The 27,558-nt window shown below is 36.8% G+C and overlaps 1 protein-coding gene across 6 annotated transcripts; it reads right to left on the minus strand.

The window, feature by feature from the left end:
* Nucleotides 1–267: 267 nt before the first annotated feature.
* On the minus strand, nt 268–26,826 carry CCP110 (centriolar coiled-coil protein 110). Of its 6 annotated transcripts, none has more exons than XM_038540221.1 (17): nt 26,602–26,826; nt 26,103–26,238; nt 24,633–24,778; nt 22,433–22,588; nt 18,334–18,462; nt 13,435–15,085; nt 10,794–10,921; nt 10,157–10,334; nt 9,472–9,611; nt 9,116–9,232; nt 8,382–8,483; nt 8,083–8,199; nt 6,499–6,572; nt 5,900–5,962; nt 4,983–5,042; nt 4,405–4,490; nt 268–2,170 (listed from the first exon to the last, which is right to left on the minus strand). In XM_038540221.1, exons 4-17 carry the CDS (start codon nt 22,571–22,573, stop codon nt 2,118–2,120), a joined length of 3,039 nt encoding a protein of 1,012 aa, XP_038396149.1. In that variant the 5' UTR covers nt 22,574–22,588; nt 24,633–24,778; nt 26,103–26,238; nt 26,602–26,826; the 3' UTR covers nt 268–2,117. The 6 variants fall into 6 exon arrangements, with proteins under 6 accessions (XP_038396149.1, XP_038396150.1, XP_038396146.1 ...); XM_038540222.1 differs by lacking the exon at nt 4,405–4,490 and adding an exon at nt 3,950–4,056 and having other exon boundaries at nt 10,794–10,924; nt 26,602–26,825; XM_038540218.1 differs by having other exon boundaries at nt 10,794–10,924; nt 26,602–26,825.
* Nucleotides 26,827–27,558: the final 732 nt, after the last annotated feature.

The following is a 27,558-nucleotide window of genomic DNA, read 5'->3' on the forward strand; positions in this document are numbered from 1 at the left end:
CGCAAATGGCCCCAAGCAGGTTGCTAGCTCCCTTTTAATAAGCAGAGAGCTCCAGTTTCAGTGAACTTTTGGCCTCCTGAAAAGTCCCATGCATGCAAAGTCAAAAGCTGGACAAAGCACTGGTACAGGTTTCACATTAAGTAGTGGGATATACCTTCGATGAGACTTTTAATTATAAAAAATATCATTATAGTATTGTTTTGGCCAGAGACTTTTCAGTATCTATCCCAAATGGTCCTTTCGTTGATAAATAAAGATCAAACTAGATTTCTTTTAAGATGAAAAGTTTATTTTGCCTTTTGCCTAGAAGCAAAACTAATGAAAATTAAAGTATAAAAATAAATACAATTTACGTTAATGGACATTCCACTCAAAAATAACAAAAATAATGTATATAAATAAAAAATCCATTAAAAGCATAAAACAATGGCACTTTCATAAGAAAAAGCTGTGAACATTAAAATATGTGTAAAACACACACGCTTTTATCTTAAAAAGAAAAAAAAAAAAACACTCCTGTTTCTCAACCTTAATCTAAAGCTAGTTTTAAGCTTTCTCCAAAACGTACTATTTGTTTCAGCTAATTTGCATTGGTACACACAAAATTTGTAGCATCTATCTTTCTCACTGGAAAGACCCACAATGATATGAGTAAGCTGTAACCTGAGTTTTCAGAATGATAAAGCACAATTTATCCTATTAAGATATTTTGATATACTTTGCCTACAAATGAAAAATCGGTAACTCAGACCTTTTATACCATCTTCTGATTTCCTGGCTCACTCATTCAATAAATGATACATCTCAATAAAGAAAATCCAGTTTACACCCGGAGTAGATTATTATTGTCTTGTCTACGGCTGGATGTAAAAGCTAAATTTTAAATAGGACAAAATTGGAGAAAACCATCTTTATCTCCACCTTCTTACTAGGATATTAAGAATATATAGTCTTCATTTTCAAAATACCAGTATCATTTTAAAATTCAAGTTAGAAAGAGTAAATGTACATAGTCCCAATTTTATGTGAAAAGCACAAAGCCCTTTTTGGAAATGGCATGATAAATTAACAGTGACATTCTCTTTCATAAAATCATGTTCCATTGGTAACCTTTTTTGATTTATATTTTAAATGAATATGTTAGTAATGAAAACCTTAAATATCAGTGCCTCTTAATGCAGAATTTCAACTCAACAATATTACTATCCCACTGGAAAATCTAGACTTATTGTCATATAGCCCTTTAGTCTCTCCTAAATCAAGTAAACTAGAAAAAACAGACTATGAAGGAACAAAATACGCAGACCAAGAAAATAGAAGTGCATGCAGTGTGACTCTATTTTACAGAAATTGGATGCAATGATTCACTCTTAGGTGCTACGACATTCAAGAAGATTGTGCTCTCTCCCTAATTTAACCTCCAAAGAAAGATTTTATGATTTAGAAGTGTTTCCAAGAGCACTGGGGTAACCTACATTAAACATAATATTTCTGCACAAGACAACTAGCGGTTAAGAGGAATGTATACCGTTAACCAAAAGAGTGGCCCCCAGCTACTTCTGTGGTAAATTCTGAGTAGACCACAGCCAGCAGGCAAGTGAGTCCAAGAATATGAAGATGGAGAGATTAATCAGTGTTTAAATTTTACAAAACCAGGGGAAAACATCCTTTGGCAGTAATTTTCCCCCAAATAGAACAGTCTTTAATTTGTTGATTCAATTTAGTGGTCAGTGTGCAGAGGTGAATGAAATTTATATTTCCAAACTTATTTGTAATTTATCACACCTTTTCGATATTTTATAGAAATAAACCCAAATGTCCAAAAACATTCTCAGCAGACATCTGGGTACAGAAAACAAACTTACATTTGTACAGGTTAAGCAAAGAGATGGTCTAAGATTACTAAAGTGTCTTCACCCAAACCTAATGTTACGAGGATAATGAGGGGTAGGGAAGGAATTAGCCAGAGTGATCAAGTTTGCAGATAATTGCTCAGCCCTTTGATATCACATTGCCTGTGTAAACGGTCCAGGATTAACTAAAGAGTCCTGGGCAAGGGAAATAGTACACAAAGCCTCCCACCCTGGCCCTTGTTTATCCTAACGAATGTTGTCTTCTTAAATTGTCGCAACATTTGGCCGCTTTCTTTGGATTTTTCCTGCATATACTCCTAAAAATAGAGCAAAACTAATATTATTTCTCTATGTCAGTTTTTCTAGAATACCATTTAACAAGTGCTTACTATATACCAGGCACTAAGCTTAAGTGACATACATTATATCTAATCCTTACATAAAATAATCCTGAGGTAGAAACTGTTACTACTGTTTTAAAGATAATAAATTGAGACATGGGAGAGTAAGTCACATGCCTAACAGCCAGAAGTGGACTCTGAGAACCCAGCTACACCTGATTTGTTGCTTTACTTAACAACCATTTTGCATTACTCCTACTTTGCTTTAATTAGTGGTTTCTGAATTTCACTATAAACTCCTGAGTCAAACACAAGACATCAAATGAGCAAATATGTTTTAAAACATGACATCAGAGATTGCAATTTAGTTTGTAAGAACTATAAACAACTTTAAGTGCTTTGCAGCAAAATGTAACCACCCCTTAGCATCCTACTTCAGTCTAAGAGTATGAAAGTCTATCATCACAACAAAAAATGAGCTTTCTATAAGTTGCTTATTAATAAAGGGTTCGTTCTCCCTGCAGATCAAAATAAATCATAAATTTCAAGTTTGTTTGAAACATAATCCAGGCCATTAAAAATCTGAGCAGGAAAGAATAGTCTTTTCAACTGCAACTACTGAGGCCCTATGTTGAGATTCAGAGTTAGAATTTTAATCAGTCACATATCCCAAATTTTCAATTTATGTAAAATGATAGAATCTTTAGTCTTTTTTAATTGTCTAAATACGGCACTCATGTAGAAATGTTTAGAAAAATAGGAAATTTGTACTTGTTTAGATATATAATATACATGTTAAGTTCGTTTGTATTAGAATTATGTTGCAATGCAATTAAACCTAGTTCTAGATACTGAACTGCAAAGGCCTCCTATTATTCATCCTTCATACTATTGAGTTTTACTTGCTCTTTTTTTTACAGATTCACAAGGGACAAACAGTGGAGATGAAATGCATGAGACAAGAACATGGATAGTCATCACTGTGGCAAATGGAGAGTATCACACAAAACAATACTAATTCCTCAATGAATCACCAACTGGCCAGGATTTATCACAATATATAACTCTAATATGGGAAAAAATTGAAAAGATCATAAAACTTCACATAACTTCACAAGCAACAGATCTAGTGTTTGGTCTGAGTTCTTCTAGTTATCTTTCAAACCAGCTGACTGATCACCTCTGGAATAAATAGATCCTCAACATAATCTCCTTTAAAACAACGCCACTGACTGTCACTCACAGTGACTTCCAAAAGATGACCTTTTATATTATATTCTACATATGCAACATTATGAATTAAATTCACTATATATATATGCAAAAAGTCAGCAATCATTTCAAAGTTATCAGTATATTTCATTCCCTCTTCGAACATATGGGAACAAATAGCAGTAACACAAAAAAATTTTGTTCATTCCCTCCTAATTTAGAGGAAAACACTTAGTAATAAAAGCTCTAAAATATGCCTAATTGTATGTTAATGGGAAGATTAGAATTGATTAAAGATTTAATCATCATTGCCTAGTGATTTAGATTTTCTTTTAAATGTTTAGAAAGCAGTATAGTTAAAGCGAAGCATTTTGAAAATATTTTTAATGGATCACAATTTTTGGTGAGCTTATCAAAGTGTCTTAACAAAAATACCTACAAAATAGTAAAACATTAACGGCTTTGCATTAGCTTAATATTGAATTTGTCTTCTTGCCACCATAAACAATTTAAAATCCATAAAATAACAAAAACAAAACTTACCCCCTCCCACCTGGCATATTCACATGTGATCTTGTGGCCAGAGGGAGAAATTTTTCATCACTTTATGTGCAGATACAAATATTCCTGGGTGATACACTTCCCCAAAGCTGAACAGACACGCATAGATGTAGGCATCAGATTATTATACTTTACTTATTCATAAAAAGGCTTTCTGAATTAAGCATGTATAATTCTACAGATTTTTGAGATTAAAAAAGTGTATAGTGTTTCCACAGGATCATTACAGACATCAAGATCAGAACCACAGTTTTACTATGATCTCCTGACTGCCACAAAAAACTAATACAAATGATCACTAGCAGGAATGACTGTGAATATGCCCAAATTATGGTGGCAAGGAAAGACAAGATATTACATCTGTGTGGCCTGCATCATGGGGCAGCTCGTGCATGTCCTTCTATTAAATGGGTTTCAGGAACTCATTTGCTACACACCTGAAACAGGCGCTCTGTTAGGCACTCTGCTCTGTGAAGACTTCTGTCTATTTTGCACAACCCCCTTCACTGATGTCTTAGGGGTTCTAATTGAATATAAAAAAATTAATAAGTCACTTGCATTAAGGTCTAAATGTTCAACATTCAAAGAAAGCAACCATACTGCATCAACAGCTCAAAGTATAAATAAGCTTGAAAAGGACATAACTCTCACACATGCACACAGCAAAGAAGCTACACTTTGCTTCAGCAGGAGACTAGAACCAAGGTTTATACTTTGTTGGAGAATCACTTTGGTGATGCTGAACTTACTATATGGATGCTTACAATACTTAATGAGCAAAATGGTATGAAATGAAAAGTAAAAACATGCCAACATAAGATGATAATTAAGATAAAATACACAACAGTACACCAAAGGGTTATCTTTGAACACAAAGCTTTAAAAGATCTTCAAAATGCTATGAACAAATCACATTTGTAAAAGAATTCCCCTTTATGTAAAGAGCACTAAATTATTTTCCCTGCTCAAAGCTAATCTTGATTTGGATGTTTTTACCCAGGAGTGGCACTCTTACCCTTGTCTACTAAGTAGCCTATGAACTGGTGCATTCTGTCCTTGGTTTGGCTGAAGGACTCTGTTGACAAAGTAAGTAAAAAATTAATTAAGAAGAGAATGACATAATTTCAGTTTTCTCCCCATTTTCTTTTAATAGACGAAAGATGCTTAACAGTGGGGGGGGGGGTATCTATGTAAATAGGCCAATATAATACCACACGGAAAATCAAACTGACTGACACCTATTAATATGGTACTTATATTTTACTCACGGAGAGACCAAATCTTAGGTTTTTATCAGGATGTCCAACATAAATGTTTAGTTCTTGTGTTTTTAGGTAATTTATATATTTTACAAAAACCAAATTTTCCTTTCAAACATCTAAGTAACGTAATTCTTGTAGAGAACAGGTCAGAAATATTAAGCTAGCTTTCTAAGGTTTTTGGGTTTTGTGAGGTTTTTTTTAAGACTTTATTAGAGAGCATGAGTGGGGGTGGTATGCAGATGGAGAAGCAGACTGCTCTCTGAGCAGGGAACCCGACTCAGGGCTCAATCTCAGGACCCTAGAATCATGACCTGAGCCAAAGGCAGACACTTAACCCGCTGAGCCACCCAGGGGTCCCTGAGGTTTTTAAATAAGCATCCATAGTAAGTCCTGGACTGTGATCTGAACTCAGAACAAAGGGGGCTGAAATTTCTATCTGAGATGGCATATCCTAAGAAAGCTCCTGAAACATCTGGTCTGACATATAACCAGGTTACATGACCCAGTGTTAATATGGATCTTGGCCCCTCTTCAATCCTGTAGTCAGCAGGGAGTGTTCTATTGATATAAAGTTAGAACTAACCAGAAAGTAAGGTTGGGATTTATAAAGTTTTCTTTCTATTTTCTTAATAAATAAGTAACTTCACAGAGACAAAGTGATTTTTCTCACCTTGTTTCAGAAGGATTTTGTTTAACCAGAAATTTCTTATTTGGCATTCCCATTTCAGCAGCTCTAACACAACATAAAAATAAGAACACACAAACAATGTATTTAGAAAGGGAAAGAAAATGCTTACAGATGTGTTCAGGATGACAGAAATAAATCATTTCTCAGTTGCTGTACTACTCAACTGTACTAGGTGCACTAAAGATGACTTTCCAGAAAGAAGCAGCTTATTAAGATAGTTACTATAATGTTCTTTGTATTAGGTTTCCCTCCCATGAAGTCTTTCAAATATTAGAAAAAGAATATATTCAAAATATATAAAATTAATACTGAATATAAAGATTATTTTTAAGGCTGAGTGGCTATCGATTACACAAGTTGAAACTGTACAATTTAGTAGTTGATACATTTACCTAAGGATGAAATCAGATTTTATCACCTGAATAATAAAACTTTATATAAAAAAGGGGATTTCTATCAACTTAGCTGTAGAAAAGTGAACTTTTTTTCTAATTTGAATACACAAATAGACCAACAGATAACTAAAATCAATTGGTTTGATAATAATTGAATTACTGTAACATGAAACAAAGAAAACTTACTTCATGTACTTCTTCCTATCAAGAGACTTCTGTGTTGCAGCTGACAGGGCCACTCGTGGACTTTTCATTTTGTCCTTGAAAATACCAAACAAAAAGTTTCAGTGGTACCAGTAATACCACTAAAATAATATAGGATGATCTTAAACTGCACAGAAAAGCTTCTCTTACTAACAGTTGGAACTTTAACTTAGTCTTTCTATAGAACTACAGCAGTCCAATTTCTTAAATCATTAAAAAATTTTTTCCCAATGAAATAATATAAATTTAGCTTGTTTTTCTTTTGTCAACATTAAGACCACTGATTCAAACCACACACTTCCAACCTTCCAACACCCTAGTATATTTCAAATAACTCTGGTTTCCAGAAAAGGCAAAATCTCCATCATAGTTTCAAGGAAATTAAATCAGGAGCCAATGATAGTTTTTTTGTAAATCATCCAAACAACATTCAAAGCTTCAACTCCAAAATCCAATCACAAACAATACCTAATTCCTTTAAATCTGTCTTCAGAGTTAACTATTGCTGGTAATCCTAGGAACTGCCTATGCTTAAGAATTGTAGGAAGGGTTCCAAGGTCAAAAATAGAGAATGAGATTTGGTATCAATTACCCCAAACCCAAAAGAAACTGATTGTGAAAATAAGAATAAATAAATATATTGGTCTCTGCCTCTGATTCCTGCTAATATTTGATCTTTGTCCCCACTTCCTAACACAGAGCTCCTAAAACTCTTGTAATCTGAGATAGTGATGCTAGAAGCATCTTTTGCTCTAATATTTGGTCTTTGACCTCAGTTCCCGACACAGAGCTCCCAAGTCCCCTTGGAATTTTCTGGGTGATAGAAGCATCTTTTATTCTAATGAGACAACTTTTGGGGGGCTTCCAGGTGCAGACTATTCATCAGAAAGACCAAGCATAAGTAGAAGCTTGGAACTTTCAGCCTCACCCCCTTATCTTCCAGAGACAAGAGAGGGGTTAGAGATTAATCAATGATCATGCCTACATAATAAATCCTCCAAAAAAAAAAAATAATAATAATAATAATAATAATAATAATAATAAATCCTCCATAAAAATACCTAAAGTATAGGATTCAGAGAGCTTCCAGATTAGTGAACACATCCATGTGCCACAAAGATGGCATACTCCAACCCCACTGGGACAGAAGCTCCTGCCCTCAGGACCCTTCCAGTCCTTACCCTATGTGTCTCTTCATCTAAGGGTTCATCTATATCCTTAATTATGTTATTATATAATAAACCAGTAAATGCCCTAACTACTGTGAGCCATTCTAGAAAATTATCAAACCCAAAGACAGGGTTGTGAGAATCCTGTTTTATAGCCGGTCAATCGGAAATACAAGTGACAACCTAAGACTTTGGATAGGGGAAGTCTTAACTGCCTTCTTAGCTTGTAGTATTGGACTCAGAACTGAATTGAATTGTAGAACACCCCATTGGTGTGGGAGACAGTGGGCTGTGTGGGGGAAAAACTCATACATCTGATATCAGAAGTACCCGAAGTTTTAGGAGTGTAAAAAAAAATAGTTTTTCATTCACTCATTAAAAAAATCAGATAACATACCATTTGCCTGAGCATTTTTTCTTTGCGAACTTCTCGGTCATGATGGAGAATAGACATTCTTTCAGCTGCATCCATTACAAAGAATATGTCATGAATACCATACAGGGCAGCTCGCAACTAGGTTCAAAAGAAGAAAATATTGTATCCACTTAAAAAGATGAGGTTAGAGTTCAGTAATATCACATGCACTCTCACTTAAAGTTTTTAAAAGTTTTAATTAAAACCTATTTTCAGTGGTTAAATGGAGGGAAAAATATAAATTTCCATTTCTTAAAAGCCTTTAGGATATGTGCATTTACCTGAGCTAACACTCTTTCCTGAAGAGAAGCATCTTGTGCTGAAACAACTCCTCTCTTTAATGGCGCTTCTGACTGAAAACTCCTTATGAATTCCATAGTGTCCTGGAAGAAGAAAACTTCCTTCAAAAACCACTTTTCTAGAAAGATTCATGATCACTGGAATTTCCTTTTGATTTTTTTTCTCAGCCAATTAAAATTACTAAGAACATATAAAACCATTACTTATCAGAAGTCAAGCAGCACTCACTTTGAAGAGAGACAAATACACAAATTGCTTCATTTACATACTTCAAAAAATCATCTGAATGAGATTCATCAGATTTCTTTTTTTTTAAGATTTTATTTATTTATTCATGAAAGACACGGAGTGTGTGTGTGTGTGTGTGTGTGTGTGAGAGAGAGAGAGAGAGAGAGAGAGAGAGAGGGAGGGAGAGAGGGAGAGAGGCAGAGATACAGGCAGAGGGAGAAGCAGGCTCCATGCAGGGAGCCTGACGTAGGACTCGATCCCGGGACTCCAGGATCATGCCCTGGACCGAAGGCAGGCGCTAAACCACTGAGCCACCCAGGGATCCCCGATTCATCAGATTTCTATAATTGCCTACATTGCAATGACTAAGAAAAGTTTGATCCACCAAAGTTCTGAACTAATATGTCAACTCTAGTTTATGACAAGCCGTCATTAAACTGAGAAACTGAGCCAAAAGTGACATAGGAACAATGAACCAGCTCCTTACTTTTACAGTTTGGCGAAGTTGTTTCAGCTTATCTGTCTGCATAAGTCTACGAGTAAGAAATCCTTTTGCCACTGCGGTTATCTTGTTAAATTTTGTTTGTACTTCTGGACTGAAAACCTTGAAGAAAGCAGACAGACACAATAATTCAAGAATCTGAGCTTTATACTCCTTAATCTATTACAGTGAACTAAATTCCTCTATGTGTGTATGCCCTGTGTCGGTTCATTTCCGCTAAGAGCTAAGCTATTTGATTTGGGCACAAACATCTGTCCTCATGTGTACAACCTCAGATAATGTACCTCTTTAAAAACTGTAGCTAGATAGACAGACACGCAAATATCATTAAGTTTGCCCACCTGAGACCATTTAGGTTTGGCCCGTCCAAAAGGCCTTGTTACTGAGAGTTTGTTCAAGCCACTAGTTGATGATCCCCAGAGGTAGAAGGGTGCTTCATTTGCAGAAGCAAAGCTATGCTGCAGGGCAGAATTTGTGAAACCTAAAGAAATATATGCACAGTATTATACTCGACATCACATAATGAGAATATGCAGGACATCCAAATAAACACTTAAGACTCTCTAAGAATAACAACTGCCTCTGAAACTAGTCCATGTGCAAACTTAAAATATTTATGGACTTTAAGCTTATGCACTAGATGGATCTTTTCAATACAAACAGCTTCTCAGGATAATTGAAGATGTGAAGATAAGCTCTTGCCGGGTCTGAAGAATTAGATGTAATTCAAGATCACCGGGGAGGCAGCAAACCGTTTTCAGCTGAAGCATATCCCCTGCTGCATGAATAAACAAAGACTGGGCTCTGAGTCAAGTTTCCTGATATTTTCTTTGCTAAAGTGGTTTGTCTCATGAACACCTGCTCACCAGTCTTTGATCTGCTATCATTTAATTTTTCACTAGTTACTAGGGAGCTGGCAAATAGAATTACTTGAAGAATAGAGCAACAGCTTTAAAGTGTACCAAGTGAAATATCTTACTATAGGATAATTTTTTTCAAACAGAAGAGAGTTTTTTAAGTATTTACCAGAACTATTTGAATTTGAAGTATGGAGTGAGTCCACTTGAGACAACATTGTTTCCAGCAAACCAGAGTCGCTTATTTTTCTCCATTCTAAGTCCACTGCATTGTTAATGCCTGATTCAGAGGCTTCAGCAGCAATCACCTTCTTCTCCTTTAACATTTTCTCCTGTTCTTCTATTTCCTATAAATTAACAGTGTATTATATAACGTGCTACATCTTTTAATTATATCCCAAAATACCATTATTCTAGGCTTAGCTAAAAGTAATGATTATCAGCAAATGATTAATTTCAAGTTTTCCTACCTCCAATGAAATCTTAAAACAAGTATTATTCCTCTTACAATACACTCTTGCAGAATGCATATTTCAGTATCAATATATAAAATATCTTTGAAAAAGAGTAAATGTTTTGAGTCAAGGATTCAATAAAGTATCCTTTTGATAAATTATGCATTTATCTTTAGATAAGGAGCTATATATTAAACCTTACATTTTGGCAATATCCATGTATCAAAATCAATCACCCCCTTAGATTAAGATACAGACGAAGAAGTCATAGTATCCTATACGTGATCAAAATTCACACTATCCCCGGCAAAATTCCACTTACCAGCCCCATATCCCTACGTTTTAACTCACCTTCTGCAATCTTTCCTGTTCCCTTTCCTGCTCAGCTATGAGTAGTGATAACTGCTGGGCGTGCTGTTCTTCTAGCCTCTTCCGCATTTCTTCAAAAGCTAACATCTTGCTTTTTAATATCTCCTCGCCTTCTGAAAAGAAACATGGCCCCTCAAATTTAGAATATTTACTAATATCTATACACAGTCAATATAAATTATGCTTCCAATCAAAGAACATTCCTGGATCCAACATAACACAATCAAGGTACACGAGGTCCCCCAATCTGAACCACATTCTCTTCTGGCACAAACCTCATTTCATGCTATCAAATAAAAGCCTGCACCTCACCACCATATCCATTCACTCAACAGATCCCACCACAATCTGAACCAATGGAGCCACGACTATCTGTTTAGTCAAGATTCTCCTTACTCAAATAAACTTCAAGATGTGATTCTCGTCTGCATCTCACCTCTATTTATTCTTCTGACTCTGGTCCTTCTCCAGGATTTCTGGTATTTTAGCTTGTAGTTTTATTTAGTTTTGATTTTTTTAAATAAATGTTCCTTTGATAGTGTAAAGCTCCTTAGCTTCTGGTTCCAAAAAGCACTGGATATTAAAACTTCAGATATTTAAATTACTAACTAAAAAATTAAATCATTATGATTATGCAACTTATTAAAGAAAGTGGTAAGACACTCTGAGATGTTGAAATACCAAGTATTACACAGATGTAGGACTTGGATCCATCATAATTCATGGACCCATCACAATTCAACTGAATTCAAAGAATCATTCGTTCCAAATATACAGTCAATGACTTCCATTAAAGCATATTATATTATCTATATGCTATACTATTCCCACAATTTATTCCTAAATATATTTTATTCAGCTACAGTTTGCATTTGTTCATGTGCAATTTTTCACAGGCAAAAGGGAAAACTGGGAAAACAGGAATAGAATTGCAACTTTCAGCAAAAAAAAGGACAAATCTCTTCAGCTCAACCAACAGCGATAGGCCATTTAGCTCTATCTTAAGAATTTCTTAAGTGAGGGACACCTGGTAGCTCAGCGGTTGAGCGCCTGCCTTCAGCCCAGGGTGTGATCCTGGTGTTCCAGGATCAAGTCCCACATCGGGCTCCCTGCATGGAGCCTGCTTCTCCCTCTGCCTGTGTCTCTGCCTCTCTCTCTTTGTGTCTCTCTCATGAATAAATAAATAAAATCTTAAAAAAAAAAAAAAAAATTTTTTTTAAGTGAGCACCGTCCAGGGCCTCCTTTGACAGCAAGCTGGCCTCACCTCACATGCAATGGCCATGCTCCTACTACTAAAGCTCTGTCAGCTTTAGTAGGCAAGCTCCTACTAACTGCCCCCTGGGTAGTTAGCTCTGTGGACCTCTGGTGTTCACAGAGAGCACCTCCCACTGGGGTGCATTGGCTGTCTGCATTATCCACACTGGCTCCCAGGGTAGCCATCCACTGATGTTTTCATTAGAGCACTTATAAGATACACAGGTTTTAAATAGTCTGTCCCAACCCTATCTTTCCTATAAACTCTGTTATTTTTAGTGTGCAATTTTACAGAATGTGAAGTTTTTTTTCAGGAAGATTTATATCACATTAGAGCTGAAATGTTTATGTCCAAGAACTTCATTTACTGGACTCATTCTTCCACATCAGTAATGAAGAATTATGAACCACGACAACAAAGTAAGGAGCAATGAAGATATGTTTTCGCAAGCTGCTGCTAATATAACACTAGATGTGAAAGAAATTTGAAATAATTTTTACCAATAAACATGTCATTCCTTAAACATTACTCACAGAGCCAAATTTGTGATTTTTTTTTCTAATAATTTGCTGTTCAAGTGTTCACTGAAGGACCAACTACGTGAAGATCTCATTATATATGAAACAATAGGGACGCCTGCCTGGGTGGCTCAGCGGTTAAACGCCTGCCTTCAGCTCAGGGCGTGATCCTGGAGTACCACGATCGAGTCCCACATCGGGCTCCCTGCATGGAGCCTGCTTCTCCCTCTGCCTGTGTCTCTGCCTCTCTCTCTTTCTCTATGTCTCTCATGAATAAATAAATAAAATCTTTAAAAATAAATAAAACAGACTGATGAGAATATTAGAAACCACATTCCAAAAGGAAGACATCATAGCAATACACTACATTAAAACTATGATATTTCATATAAGAACTCTTTCCTCCAGTCATTAACAATATTCTCTGATACAAAGTGAACTGTGATTCATATTTTAAATGAGAAAGCTTTAAGAAAGGCTTTCAAATGGCAATAAACTATAGCTAATTATAGGTCCTCTGATAAGAGAAATGAAATGAAAAACCCTGATGATCAGATGAGACCATTATTATTGTTTTTCAAAATGTGAATTAAAAGTATTCAATAAAGGTGGGTGAAAAAATGATGCCTAGAGGCCCATGGTGGCTTAGTCAGTTAAGCAACTCAGGTCGTCATCACAGGGTCCTGGGATTGAACCCCACATCTAGCTCACTGCTCAGCCTGGAGTCTGTTTCTCCCTCTGCTCCTCTCCTCACTCATGCTCCAGCTCTCTCTCTCAAATTAAAAAAAAAAAGTATTCAATAAATGTGCCATCTGCTTGGCAGGTATCAAACACTTCAAAGTTTCCTTACCTTTGGAACTACTTTCTAACATTTTATTCTTGTTGATGTAGACAGATCCCTTAGGGTATCTTTTTTCTGGCAAATATTGCCTTTCCTGTTCAGCTACTCCAGTTGTTAAGACATAAGGGCAGTTTTCTTTTTGCAAACTATCAATATCTAAATCAAGTCTCCGTTTAACTTTCTCAAAACTGTTATCCAAAAATGGTTCATTTCCACAGGACACTGTAGGGGTGTCCATCTGCTGTCTGGTATTCTGGTTTTGCATGAGTAAAGGAGATGGGTTTTTTACATCATAAGACTTATTCAGTTCCATTTGTAAATTACAGGTGTTTTTCTCTAACACATTGGCTGACTTGAGTCCACTCATAGTTCCAAAGTTTTGAGTCACTATACACTGACTGGTGGCATATGGCTCAGGCAACCTTGGCATTGCAGTACATGTACTGTCCATTTTGAGTGGTCCTCTCCCATCAGATGTTAACTGACCTTCCACGATAGCAAGTCCATGGATAACCTTCTTTTCTAACTGACTTCCTGAAGACTGGCATACCTGATTTGATTTACCTAAAACCACTTCCTGTATGGCTTCAGATGTATTTTTGGTGACACAGACCTTGCTTGAACAAACTCCAGCTAAATCAGCTGGTAACTTTGGCACACTTTCAGGTATATTTGTTTCTTCATCAGTAGCTTGAACAACTAAGTCTACCGTCTGTTCTTTTCCTTTAGGACTTAATTCACAGGCATTTACTGGGTTATTTATAAGTATATGACATGCTGATGATGGCCTAGAATGCCTTCGATGCATTTTAGGACTCAGGCTTGGCTCTGGACTAGGTAATTTGGCATACGAACCAGTAAGACTTTTGATAACATGATTTTCGGGAACAAAAGTGGGAATGACTTTAAAATCAGAATCGAGGTCTAAAACAGTGCAATGGCCAGTTCGTACAGGTATGTCCACTTTAGAAAAGCTACCTAAAACGGACATATTCACACCGCTTGCTTGAGTAGAAGCACCTTGGAGGAGAACATTTGATTTATTAAGGCTTGGTTTGTCAGGAACCAGAGAAGCACAGTGTCTGCCAGCCAGCTGCACCTTCTCCCTCCCAGAGTCAGTCCCTTTAACAGCCTCGTTTTCTTTATCTGAATGACTCTCATAAACACTTCTTTTCACACTACTTCTCAGACTACGTCTCGATTGTTCTCTTTCTATATATTCCTTTGACTTTTTCATCAAGTTCTGAAGACTCATTATGTAGGGATCCGGAGTAACTTCTTCCGAAAGTGATGGGTCCTGTTCTTCATTGGTTGGGAAGAGACCATTGGGTGTGAGAGTCTCCTGAGGGGTTGTGGAGGGGGTCTTTACAGAAGTTTCATTTTCCACAGAGCTAATAATATCTGAACTATCACAGTGCTTCAAAGAATTAAATTCTGAGTCCCTAGTTAAGTCTACCCCATTAGATTTAAATTGGTCCTCATTATTCAATGGCAAAATTCCAGTTATCTTTTCAAACTTTCCTAAAGTAGAGTGCTCAGTAGGGCTTGGCAAGATATTTGGAAATGTAGCAGGGACATTCAAGTTTCTGACTTCTGAATCAGAGTAAACTGTTTCAGTCTCCCACGGATCAAAATCACTGGCTTTAGGTGCTTTTCTAACCTGGAAAAGGAAATTTTAAAATTAGTATTTTCTTACTGCAGAGAAAAGCCTTTGATTTCATTGTTTTCTAAAATAAAATTGAAATAGAAAATTCAAATATTCTAACATTTGAGAACACAAAAACTAAGATAATCCTTCTCTATTGTATCCTATATCACAGAGCTCAAATTACTATTAAAAATGGCTACTGATAAAATTTTTAAATAAAATAATTTAAAAAAATACAAACATCCCAGCCTATTTATTAAAAGAGTATAAGCAAGAAAGGAAATGATCTAATCTGATGCAAATTTGTACATATGGGGACGCCTGAGTGGCTCAGCAGTTTGGCACCTGCCTTTGGCTCAGGGCGTGATCCTGGAGACCCGGGATCGAGTCCCACATCGGGCTTCTTACATGGAGCCTGCTTCTCTCTCTGCCTATGTCTCTGCTTCTCTCTGTGTATCTCTCATGAATAAATAAAACCTTTAAAAAAAATCTGTCCGTATGTGCATGGGTATACACACACATATATATTCACATATCCATGCACAATTTAATCTTGGAATCTAAGGGTTTTCTTTAACTTTCTTCTGTATTATATGTTATTAATGTCACCACTGTTCTCCTATGAAAGCTATCAACTAAGGATACTGATATATGATATAAATAGCACATAATTAAATTTCTCAAATGACTCTTTCTTTAACAAAGACTAACTTACCCAGGATATAAAAATAATTCAGTAATCAGACTCTTGCCTCCCATATGCTTACTCCAGATTTTAACTAAAATCCTTCTATGAGGGATCCCTGGGTGGCGCAGCGGTTTGGCGCCTGCCTTTGGCCCAGGGCGCGATCCTGGAGACCCGGGATCGAATCCCACGTCGGGCTCCCGGTGCATGGAGCCTGCTTCTCCCTCTGCCTGTGTCTCTGCCTCTCTCTCTCTCTCTCTCTCTCTCTCTCTGTGTGACTATCATAAATAAATTAAAAAAAAATATTAAAAAAAAAAAAAAATCCTTCTATGATAAGGCAAATTTATAGTAAATGATAGCTCAGCCATGTAGCTTAAGTTACTAAGAAATAAGAAAATTTTCAACTTAAAATCCAACTCATCAAGGCAAATTTCAATTTGATTAACTGATGATCATTTTAAACAGCAACCTGTTAGAGTTTTAGAACAAGAAAATAAGTAAAAATTTATAAATTGAGAACTGAAATCCAACAGAAAAAATAAAATTACATCTTCTATCTAAATAATTTGACCTTGCAAAAGAATAAAGTGAACTAGGATGGTTTTTAAAGATTACACAGGATATATTAAACTGACGGGATATAAAAATAAATAAATAAATAACACTGACGGAAATTATCATATTATCATATCAATACAGACTCCAGAATCCTGAATATTAAAAAAGATTTTTAGGTTGTTATGTATGTGTTATTTTTCCCTAGACCATATGGCACTCCTGTTTTACCTTACAAATCCCAAGACATATAATGGTTTCTAGGTACTATGCAATAAACAGCACAACAAAGTATACTTAGTCACAACCTCAAGACCAAAATAAAACAAAAGGGAAACATATTCACCATGTCCATGAATATGTTTACAGGCTTACATAAAATAAATTGTTTCCTTAAAATATCTCAAAGTTCACATTTGTATATACAGCAGCTATGTTTTTGGTATAGTACTAAAAGGAGTTTTTGTTTAGAGAATTTAAGAATAAAAATATATCACAGAATGATAGGTTTTACAGAGACTGAAGAAATCTGTTTGTTTGATTTAAAATTTCTCTATATCTGCATATAATTAATTCATTACTCTCTAGTTTAACACTGTACATGCTCTATTAAATGTTGGAAGTTTTAAGACTCAACAATCTCATTACTAGTACATTTGATATATTCCTTCACTGGACCAATAATTATATGCCATTTTGTTTCAATAATAGGAAACATCTAGTAAATCCAAAGTCTACCCTTATTGTGCTGCACTGTATTTTTTAAACTTAATATAGTCATTACAATCTGCAAATTAAAATCTACTACCCACAGAAAAATGAAGGTAGCAATTAGTGGGAAACAGCCTAAGGTTTGTTGTACGTGTATCATCTAGTATGAATTATATAAACTATAAAACAAACCCTAAGGAAAAAAAAAAAAGTTAAGATGTAGCCAGCAAAACAGAGCTACATAGAGCAGAAATCATTTGTTCAACATAATTCGTTTTTTCTTTAGTATGAAATGATCCACACCCTAAAACAAACTGTTTATAGAAATTTATTCTTGGGATCCCTGGGTGGCGCAGCGGTTTAGCGCCTGCCTTTGGCCCAGGGCGCGATCCTGGAGACCCAGGATCGAATCCCACATCGGGCTCCCGGTGCATGGAGCCTGCTTCTCCCTCTGCCTGTGTCTCTGCCTCTCTCTCTCACTGTGTGCCTATCATAAATAAATAATAAAAAAAAAAAAAAAAAAAAAAAAAAGAAATTTATTCTTTTTTTTTTTAAAGATTTTATTTATTTATTTGACAAAGAATGAGGGGGAGAGAGAGAAAACACAAGCAGGCAGATTGGCAGGCAGAGGGAGAGGGAGAAGCAGGCTCCCCACTAAGTCAGGAACCCGAAGCGAGGACCCAATCCCAGCGTCCTGTGATCATGACCTGAACCAAAGGCAGATGCTCAATCCTGGTGCCCCTTTATACAAATTTAAATTCAGCTAAATAAAAATAATTGCAAAAGGCGTGAATGTATTGTTTAAATGGTTTCAATTTAGATCTAAGATGCATCTGGACAATTCTACTTACATAATCTAAATTGCACTTGTGTACCTAAGAAGAGAATTTTCACACACACACACAAAAAATGGGGGGCAGTTATTTACTTTAGCAGAGAATGAGAATAAGGTCATTGACTCAATAGTCTGATTAGTTCAGAGGTAAACTACAATGGCCAATTCTATTATTTTGTCACTGAGAATTCCGTGTTTTTAGAGTCATAAGACACAGACAATAAGCAATTATATTCAGGGAAGGGCTCCATTGTCTAAGTACCCTCTGATTCAAGTACTGGGCATCACTAACAAGCAAGTGAATGTTCTTTGGAGTAACTGAAATGGAATATCACAAACCACTAAGATTCTCAAACATAACAGTAAAATATATTGGTAACTAACTAGTAAGCACAAACATATTTCTGAAAAAGTATCACTACTGCTTACCTCATGATTTCTTAACTATAATTTTAAAACATCTACATTACACACCTGAACATTTTCAAGAATCTCCTGGACCCGAGTCAATAAAGCTTTCTTCCTATTAACATGCTTTCTTGTTTCTACATCAAGTGCTTTCTGCTTCTCTTGTTGCATTTCCTTTCTTTTCTCAATGTTAAGCTGCAAAACATCAGAAATATGTAATTATTTCTCATAAATTAAAAAATGCCTTAAAATCAGGAATCTTTGAATCAGAATGATTAAAACATGCAACAGGTAAAGCTATAGGAAAAGAAATCTGAACAGTGGTTAGGGGGAATGAGTGGGATGGGGCAGGGGAGATCTTTTTGTGGGTATGAAAATGTTCCATTTGGGTGTGAGTTTCACAAGTGTATGCCATATATCAAAACTCAGGGAACTTTAGAACTTAAGATCTGTGCATTCTACTGTATGTAAATTATTCCCAAATGAATAAAAAGTTAAAGAAGAAAAAAAAAAAAAAAAAAAAACCTGTTCACTCATCAAATGCTCTAAAATGAGAGATAAACTGTTTTGGCCACTGCTGAGCTTATCATTGGCAGTATCTTACTCCACAGGGTCAGATTCTTCAATTTCTAATGTTCCAATCAGCATACATTTTATCTCTTTGCTACGTCAAGAAAATGTCTAAAGGCTTAATGATGAAAGAAACAGATAATGTTTTCTTTGCCTACAAAATGAGAATATGTTAGATCCCAATTCACTGTACCTTCCAGTAAAAATATAATTTACTTCAACAACTGGAATTTCTAAGCATTACATCTTTTTAGTGAATTTAATTTTCTTTTTTAAGATTTTATTTATCTATTCATGAGAGACGCAGAGAGAGAGGCAGGGAGATAGACAGAGGGAGAAGCAGGCTCCCTGCAGGGAGCCTGATGCAGAACTCGATCCCAGGACCCCAGAATATGACCTGAGTCAAAGGCAGACGCTCAACCACTGAGCCACCAGGCACCTGTGAATTTAAATCTTAATTATTAAGTTCTAAGAGGTTTAGTCACTGCATTAAGAAGTCAAGTCTTGGGATCCCTGGGTGGCACAGCGGTTTAGCGCCTGCCTTTGGCCCAGGGCGTGATCCTGGAGACCCGGGATCGAATCCCACATCGGGCTCCCGGTGCATGGAGCCTGCTTCTCCCTCTGCCTGTGTCTCTGCCTCTCTCTCTCTCTCTCTCTCTCTCTCTCAATCTGTGTGACTATCATAAATAAATAAAAATTTAAAAAAAAAAAAAAAAAAGAAGTCAAGTCTTATCTTAGACCAATATAAATGGAAAACATGTCATAGGGACGCCTGGGTGGCTCAGCAGTTGGGCGTCTGCCTTCGGCTCAGGTTGTGATCCCAGCATTCTGGGATCGAGTCCCACATCGGGCTCCCTGCATGGAGCCTGCTTCTCCCTCTGCCTATGTCTCTGCCTCTCTCTCTGTGTCTCTCATGAATAAATAAATAAAATCTTAAAAAAAAAAAAAAAGAAAACATGTCATAAAAAATTATTCCAGAATTATACTATTCATCTGTCACATACAACATAAAATCACGGACAAAGGTCTATAAGCATCAGATTTTGCTTATAAATAAGTAACTGATGGAGTCACAGACCCTAAACAACAAAGCTCAGATATTTTGGTTCACTTTAAACTAATCAAGCAATGTTACCAAGTAGCTGGTAAAAATGTTTTAAAATTTTTATCTGCATGGTATCAAAGAATCATTCCACAGTTTACTTGCTAATCACAAAGGGGGGAAATGTATATTTTCAAAAGTTATCTGGCAGTCAGCACTTATAAAAGCAAGTAAAACTAAACATCACTAATAGGGAAACAACTAGAATTATGTAACTTCTGATTTAACTTAACACGGAGCATAGGGCATCAGCTCCAAAGAGTTCTTGCCAAAAATGTTTAACCTGACTCTAATCAAACTTTTATTTTTTTTCTAATAAAACTTTTATTTTTTTAATTTTTTTTCTAATAAAAATTTTAGACTTCATTTCCAATTTATAGGAACTACAGGAACTAGAGGACACATAAAATTTCATGAAGAAACAATCAGACAAATCCAAAGTAAGGCATCCTATAAGATAACTGGACTTGTCTCTTTACAAATTCACTATCATTAAAAAAAAGAATTGGGGGAAACCTGGCTGGCTGAGTCAGTAGAGTATGAGACCCTTGATCTCGGGGTTGTAAGTTCAAGCCCCATGTTGAGTGTAGAGATGACTTAAAAATAAAATTAAAAAACAATTTTTTTTCTAAGAGGTAGAGGAACTGTTCTAAATCAAAATAGATTTTAATAAACATAACAAGCTAATGCTATTTGTGAACTCTGACTGGACCTAGATTAGAAAAAAAAAAAAGGTTATGATATTTTGAGCATAAATGGAGAAATCTAAATATGAACAGAATATTAGATGCTCTTAAAATTATTATTAATTTTCTTAAGGTGTGATAATGGTATTGGGATTTTATGTAGGAGAATATCTTTATTTTTAGAATATATACCAAAATGTTTAAGGAAAAAGTAATAGGTATCTGCAATTTTCAAATGGCTCAGCAATAAAACAAAAAATGTACGTATATACACACATATACATATATATAAAATCACAAACATGATAAAGATGACAAAAATGTTAAAAACTGTTGAACCTAGATGATACATATATGGGTGGCCATTGTATTACTCTTTCTATTTTTCTGTATGTTTGAAGATTTCATTTCAAAAAGGTAGCAGGGGGACGCCTTGATAGCTCAGTAGTTTAGCGCCGCCTTTGGCCAAAGGCGTGATCCTGGACACCTGGAATTGAGTCCCACGTCAGGCTCCCTGTATGGAGCCTGCTTCTCCCTCTGCCTGTGTCTCTGGTCCTCTCTCTCTCTGTCTCTCATGAATAAATAAATAAAATCTTTGGGGAAAAAAAGGTAGCAGGAAATATTGATTTTTTAATTGCTGTTATACAAAAAAATGTTAACCCCATTTCTTTCAATTATATGAATTTTCTGATTTGAAATAGTCATACACATTTTAAAAACATACAATCAGTATGAAAGAGTTTATAATGAAAAGTGTGTTTTCCTTCTTAAACTGTATTCCTTTATCCTTCCTCAGAGAAAGAATATTCCTTTATAAAAACTCAAATAGTTAACACATATATATGAGCACTTCCTATGTTCTAAGCATTTTACATGTATCAGATCACTTATACCTCAAAACAACACTGTGAAGTAGATACATTTTTTTTTTAAGATCTTATTTATTTATTCATGAGAGACACAGAGAGAGAGGCAGAGAGAGAAGCAGACACCCCACAGGGAGCTGTGTGCGGGACTTGATCCCAGGACCCAAGGATCATGACCTGAACAGAAGGCAAACGCTCAACCACTGAGCCACCCAGGTGCCTCAGTAGAAACAACTTTTATCCTCACTTAACAAATTTAAAAAAATGGGCCTGCGAGTTCACGCAGCAGGTAAGCAGCAGAATAATGATTTAAGCCAAGACCAGAAGGCTCTAGAATCAGGCTTTTAACCACTATTCTACCCTGCTCCTAAGAGCACGATGTGTGCAGTGATTTACAATAGACTGTGGAGATCTTTCCATGCCTGCACATTTAAGTCTATTGTATTCGTTTTAATGTCATGAATGAGATTCTATAAAATGGATCACAGTTCGTTAAACTAGTCCACTACTGATGGACATCTAAGCTGTTTGTTAATCTTTTGCTATTTTAAACAATGCCACTCTATAACTTGTACATACTTCTGGCACACAGAGGAGTAGAAGTCTAAGATATTCCCAAAAATGGAACTGCTAATTCAAAAGTTATACATACTTTTAAATTTTGATAAACACTACCAAAATGGTCTCCAAAAAATAAAGTCAAGTGCTTCTTTCAGCAAAAATGCAGTGTAAGCACCTTTCCCTCACAATATAAAGAACACTAGGTCTTATTGGATCTTTGCCAATCAAGCAGATTTTAAAAATGCTAACTCATTTCTATTTTTTTAATAATGAATGAGGCTTTTTTTCAATGTTTATAAGCCTTTCTTTTGTTTTTCTGTAACTACCTTAGGGATTCACTGCAGAAAAAAAAAATTATTTAAAAATCAAAGAATGTTTACCAGGGGAGAAAGCACAGCCACTCCATGGAAGCGAATAAGTGAGATGCTTTCAGACTGGACAGGTAGAAAGCTCTCTGTGGATAGTGATGCATCTTGGATTCTGGCAAGACTGTTCTCACAGAACTTCTCATACTCCTCCATCTTCCCACAATTACACTGTAAGAGAGAAAAATGTCATTTTTAATGTGCTGAAAAAAACAGACCTCAATTGTTTGGCAAATTTTATCAAGCACGAATATATTTTTAGAATTCACAATTCTTATAATTGGCCTTCCCAGAATTTTTTTTTAACTGATGTGCAGCTAATTCTTAAGTATAGGTAAGTACCTCAAGATCCTACCCAGTTAAGACTTGCTTCATATATTAAATGTTTCCGAACATACGTATATACATCGCTTCTCGGCCTTTTGGCTAAGATCAAGTGAACATATGTATATAAATCAAGTTTTAAATATGATTTGTTTTAAATAAAATAAATACATAAATATGATTTGTTAGAAAAGTACTAAGAACTCATCAGTGAAAAATTCTTATAGGAAAAAAAGTCCTGTATCACTTGCTAACTTATAAAACAGAATACTGTATTTTCCTTAGTAGGACTAATCTACACAAGGAAAACTAAATCATACAAAGGTAGAAATACATTTATAGCCAAAAAAAAAAAAAGACAAAAAGGCTATTTACATAAAAGAGGGTATTTACTTTTAAAAATTCTTTTGTTATCGTGGAGTTCAAAATCTATTACTTTCACATCTTGAAAGTATATTTTGACTCCATGGACACCAGCCAAATCATTCAGAAGTGTAAAATAGAATATCTACTGCCTCTTGTATAAATTCTATTTCATTGTCGAAAACTGGAGCCACCACGAAACCACTTAAAATAACCAGCCCAGTAATTCTACAATTTCTGGAAAATAGTGATGGTGGCTGTGAAAATTCAAGATAATCAGGAAAGATTAGGCAGGATGTTCGTTCATTTAGCTAGTGTTAAATATTTGATTGCCTGTTTCCATAGCACTATGTTTGGCATTGTTTCCTTTAAACAAGCAAGGGGAAATAAAAAGAGAGACATCATTAGACTCTTTAACAGCCAAGGTTATGAATTGTGAAAACAGAAAAACTAGTACAATAATGTTCCCTTAAGTGTTCAGTTTAAAACAATTAACAAAGAAAGGGGCAGGAAAATTCAACCGACGATGTGGGATACGCACAGATGAAATAAGATGGGAGTATGATACTGTCTTAAGCCTCATGGCACTTAGAAATTCAATACACTAAAGGGTTAGGGACAAATTATAGCACAATTAGAAATGAAGAAAAAGCTTATTATGATTTGATTATAAAAAAATAAGATATATTGCTAATATTGACCAAAAGGTAATCCTCGTATCAACAAAACTTCTTCCTACATCCCATTGATTCTAATTATTTCCATATTTGATTTATGCAAAGTGTGAGTTTAATTTCAAAGAAATGGATCTCTAGAGTGTAAATGAGACTGTTTTGCAAACATATTTATAAAATAAGCAAAAGTAAAACAACACACACCTTCCTGCATGACAACCATAGCAAGGCCTCATTTTTCAGTCTGGATTTCAACCCATTATGCTAGCTTAACAACCAAAACATGCAGAAGCTACAATATATGAGAAATTCAAATGATCCCATTTCTACTAAAATACTCAAGAATATTTTTTTTTTTTCTCAAGAATATTTTTTAACACAACTCCTGCACCCAGCATTATAGGAACATAAATAGCAATATACTTTCTATGGAAACACGAACAAAGATTGATTCAATTTTAAAGGTCTATTTCAAACATAAGGAATAAATAAATTATTCTTAGGGCAAGTTTATTTTTCTTTCAACATCATATACATATGCCTCATTGCATTGGGAAGTTAAATTCACATCTCTTCAAAAGCACCCGTATGTCATGAATATTGCCGATGTACAATAAAATAATTCACAGCATAACTACGGCAAATGATAGTACATTAAACACCCAAATACAAGTGCTAGTATGGTTGATTATGGGAATTACCAAATGATTGTAGGGCATGACTGAATTTTTCTATCCTTCAGTCTCAACTTGGATGTCCCCCTCCTCAGGCCATCCCTGATAATCCCTTCTACATTAACCCTACAGTCTCTATCACATCACATTACCCTGCTTCCCAATTTTCATGACACTTACCACTATCTGAAATTATCTTGTTTATTTCTGTGGGTTCTGTCTGTCTTCCTCCACCAAAATGTAAGCTCCATAAGCACAGGTACCTTTCCAGTCTTGCTCACCACTGAATCCCCATTACACAGAACAGGATCAGCACACAGTACGCACTTGATAAAAGTATTGAATAAATGAATTAGGGAAATTAGCTCAAACAGTAATGTAAACCAGGGTGAAAAAAAGAGCGTGGACTATATAGGAAAGAAGCTAGCAAGGAAGAATGGAATTTAAAGAATGGTAGTTTCATGGATGACCCTATTGTCTGAAGAACCTGGTACCTCTAAAATTGCAAAGACAATCATTTAAAAAAATGAGCATCATTGGGCACCTAAGTGGCTCAGTTGGTTAAGCATTGGACTCTTGTTTTGGCTGAGGTCATGATTTCAGGGTCCTGAGATCCAGCACCTCTCTGGGCTCTGCACTGGGCATGGAGCCTGCTTGGGATTCTCTCTCTCCCTCTGCCTCTGCCTTTCCCCCCTCCTTTGTCTGTGTCTCTCTCAACCTTCCTCTCTTAAAAAAAAAAAAAAAAAGAACGTCATATCCTATATGATTAAGCAAGAGGGCACTTCGTTTCTCACAGCACAATTACTTGTCAGCAGAGTTATTTTTGAACAGAGCCTTGACTACAATGCCACTCCAACCACAAATCTACTGACCCATACTTTAACATCAGGCATTACTGGTCCACCTGAATTAATCATTTGTCAGCTGCATCAAGTTCAGACATGCTTTGTCGTCTCCATTTATACCATGACCCTTCTCCAAACGAGCCTCTTTGCAAACCCCATTGATTCATGCTTCTGCTACCCGCTCCTCACCAGTGTGTTACTAGAAATGTCACAAAAGGTAATGGTAAAACTAACACATAACAGACCTTGCCTTCATTTCAAATCCTAGCTGGCCACTTACCCCCTTCAGTGTTCCCAAAGACATAACCTTTTTCCATGCACAATAAAGGGGAAGATTCCTTATTCGGCCATCTACATTCTTGGCAATTTACTTGCCATCCCTATGCCTCAATTTCTGCATCTGTAATGCCGGGATAATCAGAATTATCTGTCTCAAGAATTCAATGAACTAACGCCTGCATAGCAATTAGCATAACGCAGGACAAGCAGAGAAAACATCAATAAACGGAGATGGCTATTATTAAAAGGACGACGAGGATCACGATTTTTTTATGAATTCCTGGAGGGCAACGACAGTGCTTCGTTCATGGTAGGATTTAAATGTAACTTTAAAAGATGGAAAGAGGGACACCTTCCTCATTTCATTGTTTCAGACCCCCTCCTCGGCGAATCAATCTCTGGGCGCCTTCCACTCGCCTGAACCGGGGGGGGGGGGGGGGGGGGGGGCGTTGGGAATTGGGGTCACAACCAGATGAAGTGGGGTGGGCATCACCTAGCAGCATCAGGAGCAACCAAGAGAATTTACCTTATTAGGCCTCAAACTTACTCCCCCAGAGTCGCGAGGGCAGAATAAACACCACCTTATCCTAAGGCCTCTGGCTCTGGTAACCGGCTCTCTGAACGGCCAGTGCACACCCTGACGACGTCTCCCTCGCCAGCAACTTGGGAGGAGAAAAATGGTCCAGTTTTATCACAGGAGGTGATTCCCCAGCTCTGTCCCGAGGTTATTTGCCAGGGCCCCTCGGCCCTGACCCCAGCGCCCCACGCCCACCTCCCCCAGCTCCTCCATCCCAGCATCCGAGCATCACCTCGGCGCCGAGTGTCGCTGGTCCCCGCGCACCTGTCTCCTCACACCCGCCGGCGCCTTTCTCTGGGCTCGAAGGCCAGGAGCCCAGCCCCTGCGTTCGGGTGCGAGGGTGGGGGGCAGGGAACCCTCGGCTCTCAGGGCGCCAACTCCGCCACCCCCGGTGGCCTCGCAACGAGGACCCACAAGGACCTACCTAGCCCCCTTCTTACGCACACACCTGATCTCCCACGGCCCGGTCAGGTTTTCTTTTCCCCTCGCCACGGGCCTTGTCAGGAAGCAAACAGCTCAGTTGGTACTGACAGAACACAGCTCCGTCCGCCGCCTCCTTCTCCTCCTCCTCCCCGCCATATTACGGGTCTCCGGCGGCAACGCGGGATCCTGGCAACCGCCACCGCCGCCGCCACCCGCCCGGGCTCCACCTCTTCGGGCGGCACTTCCGGTGGCTGCTTCCGGAGCCGTTGGAAACGTTGAGCCTCCAAAAAACTACAATTCCCGAAGTGCATTGCACGCCCGGGCACGCTCCCTGGCCCGGGCACTTGCGTCCTGGCGTGATACTTGCTGAAAGCGCGATGCACGCTGGGAAACGTAGTCTTGACTGCAAACTAGTGCCTTTTTATTTTTTATAAATTTATTTTTTATTGGTGAGCATCTGCCTTTGTTTTTTTTTTAATTTATTTTTTATTGGTGAAAACTAGCGCCTTTAAAATTATAGCATCTTACAATGTGAGCGCTCCTCAGCTCTGAAGCCCAGCCCCCTTAAGTGTTTCTTGAAATTGCTACTTTTTATTTATCGGTCAAGAGATAACCTCTTTCCAAAAAAGAAAAAAAAAAAAAAAGAAAAAAGAAAGATAACCTCTTTCCTTGTGGTCGTTGGAAAACAGAACAACGTTCACCAAATTTTTTCTCCGTAAATAAAAAATTTCTGAATCCTAGATATCAACTCTAAGCCTCAAGTCAATCCTACCCTTTGGCAAATCAGTGGGAAAGAAAGGTAACAGGTTCAAGATGGCTCAAAAAGCCCTGAATGTTTTACCAAAGTTTTCTATCTAAACATGTTACTAGTTTTCCAAAATATGTACTTGCCCCTTACCATTTCCTACCTCGATTTAACTTCCTGCCTTTCTTGCTGAAAGTCCTTCCTGTGCCGGTTTTTGCAATGAGAAGTTTTGAAAAT

The sequence above is a fragment of the Canis lupus genome, chromosome 6 (assembly GCF_011100685.1).
Source record: "Canis lupus familiaris isolate Mischka breed German Shepherd chromosome 6, alternate assembly UU_Cfam_GSD_1.0, whole genome shotgun sequence".
NCBI lineage: Eukaryota > Metazoa > Chordata > Mammalia > Carnivora > Canidae > Canis > Canis lupus.

Coding starts and splice junctions, on each gene's coding strand:
- CCP110 (XM_038540219.1), bottom strand. CDS start 22,573: ATGGAGGAGTATGAGAAGTTCTGTGAGAACAGTCTTGCCAGAATCCAA. Junction 6,573..8,082: donor AAAAAATGCTCAGGCAAATG/GTATGTTATCTG, acceptor GGTATTTTCAAG/GACAAAATGAAAAGTCCACG. Junction 2,171..4,404: donor TAACAGAGCGCCTGTTTCAG/GTGTGTAGCAAA, acceptor CTCTATTTTTAG/GAGTATATGCAGGAAAAATC.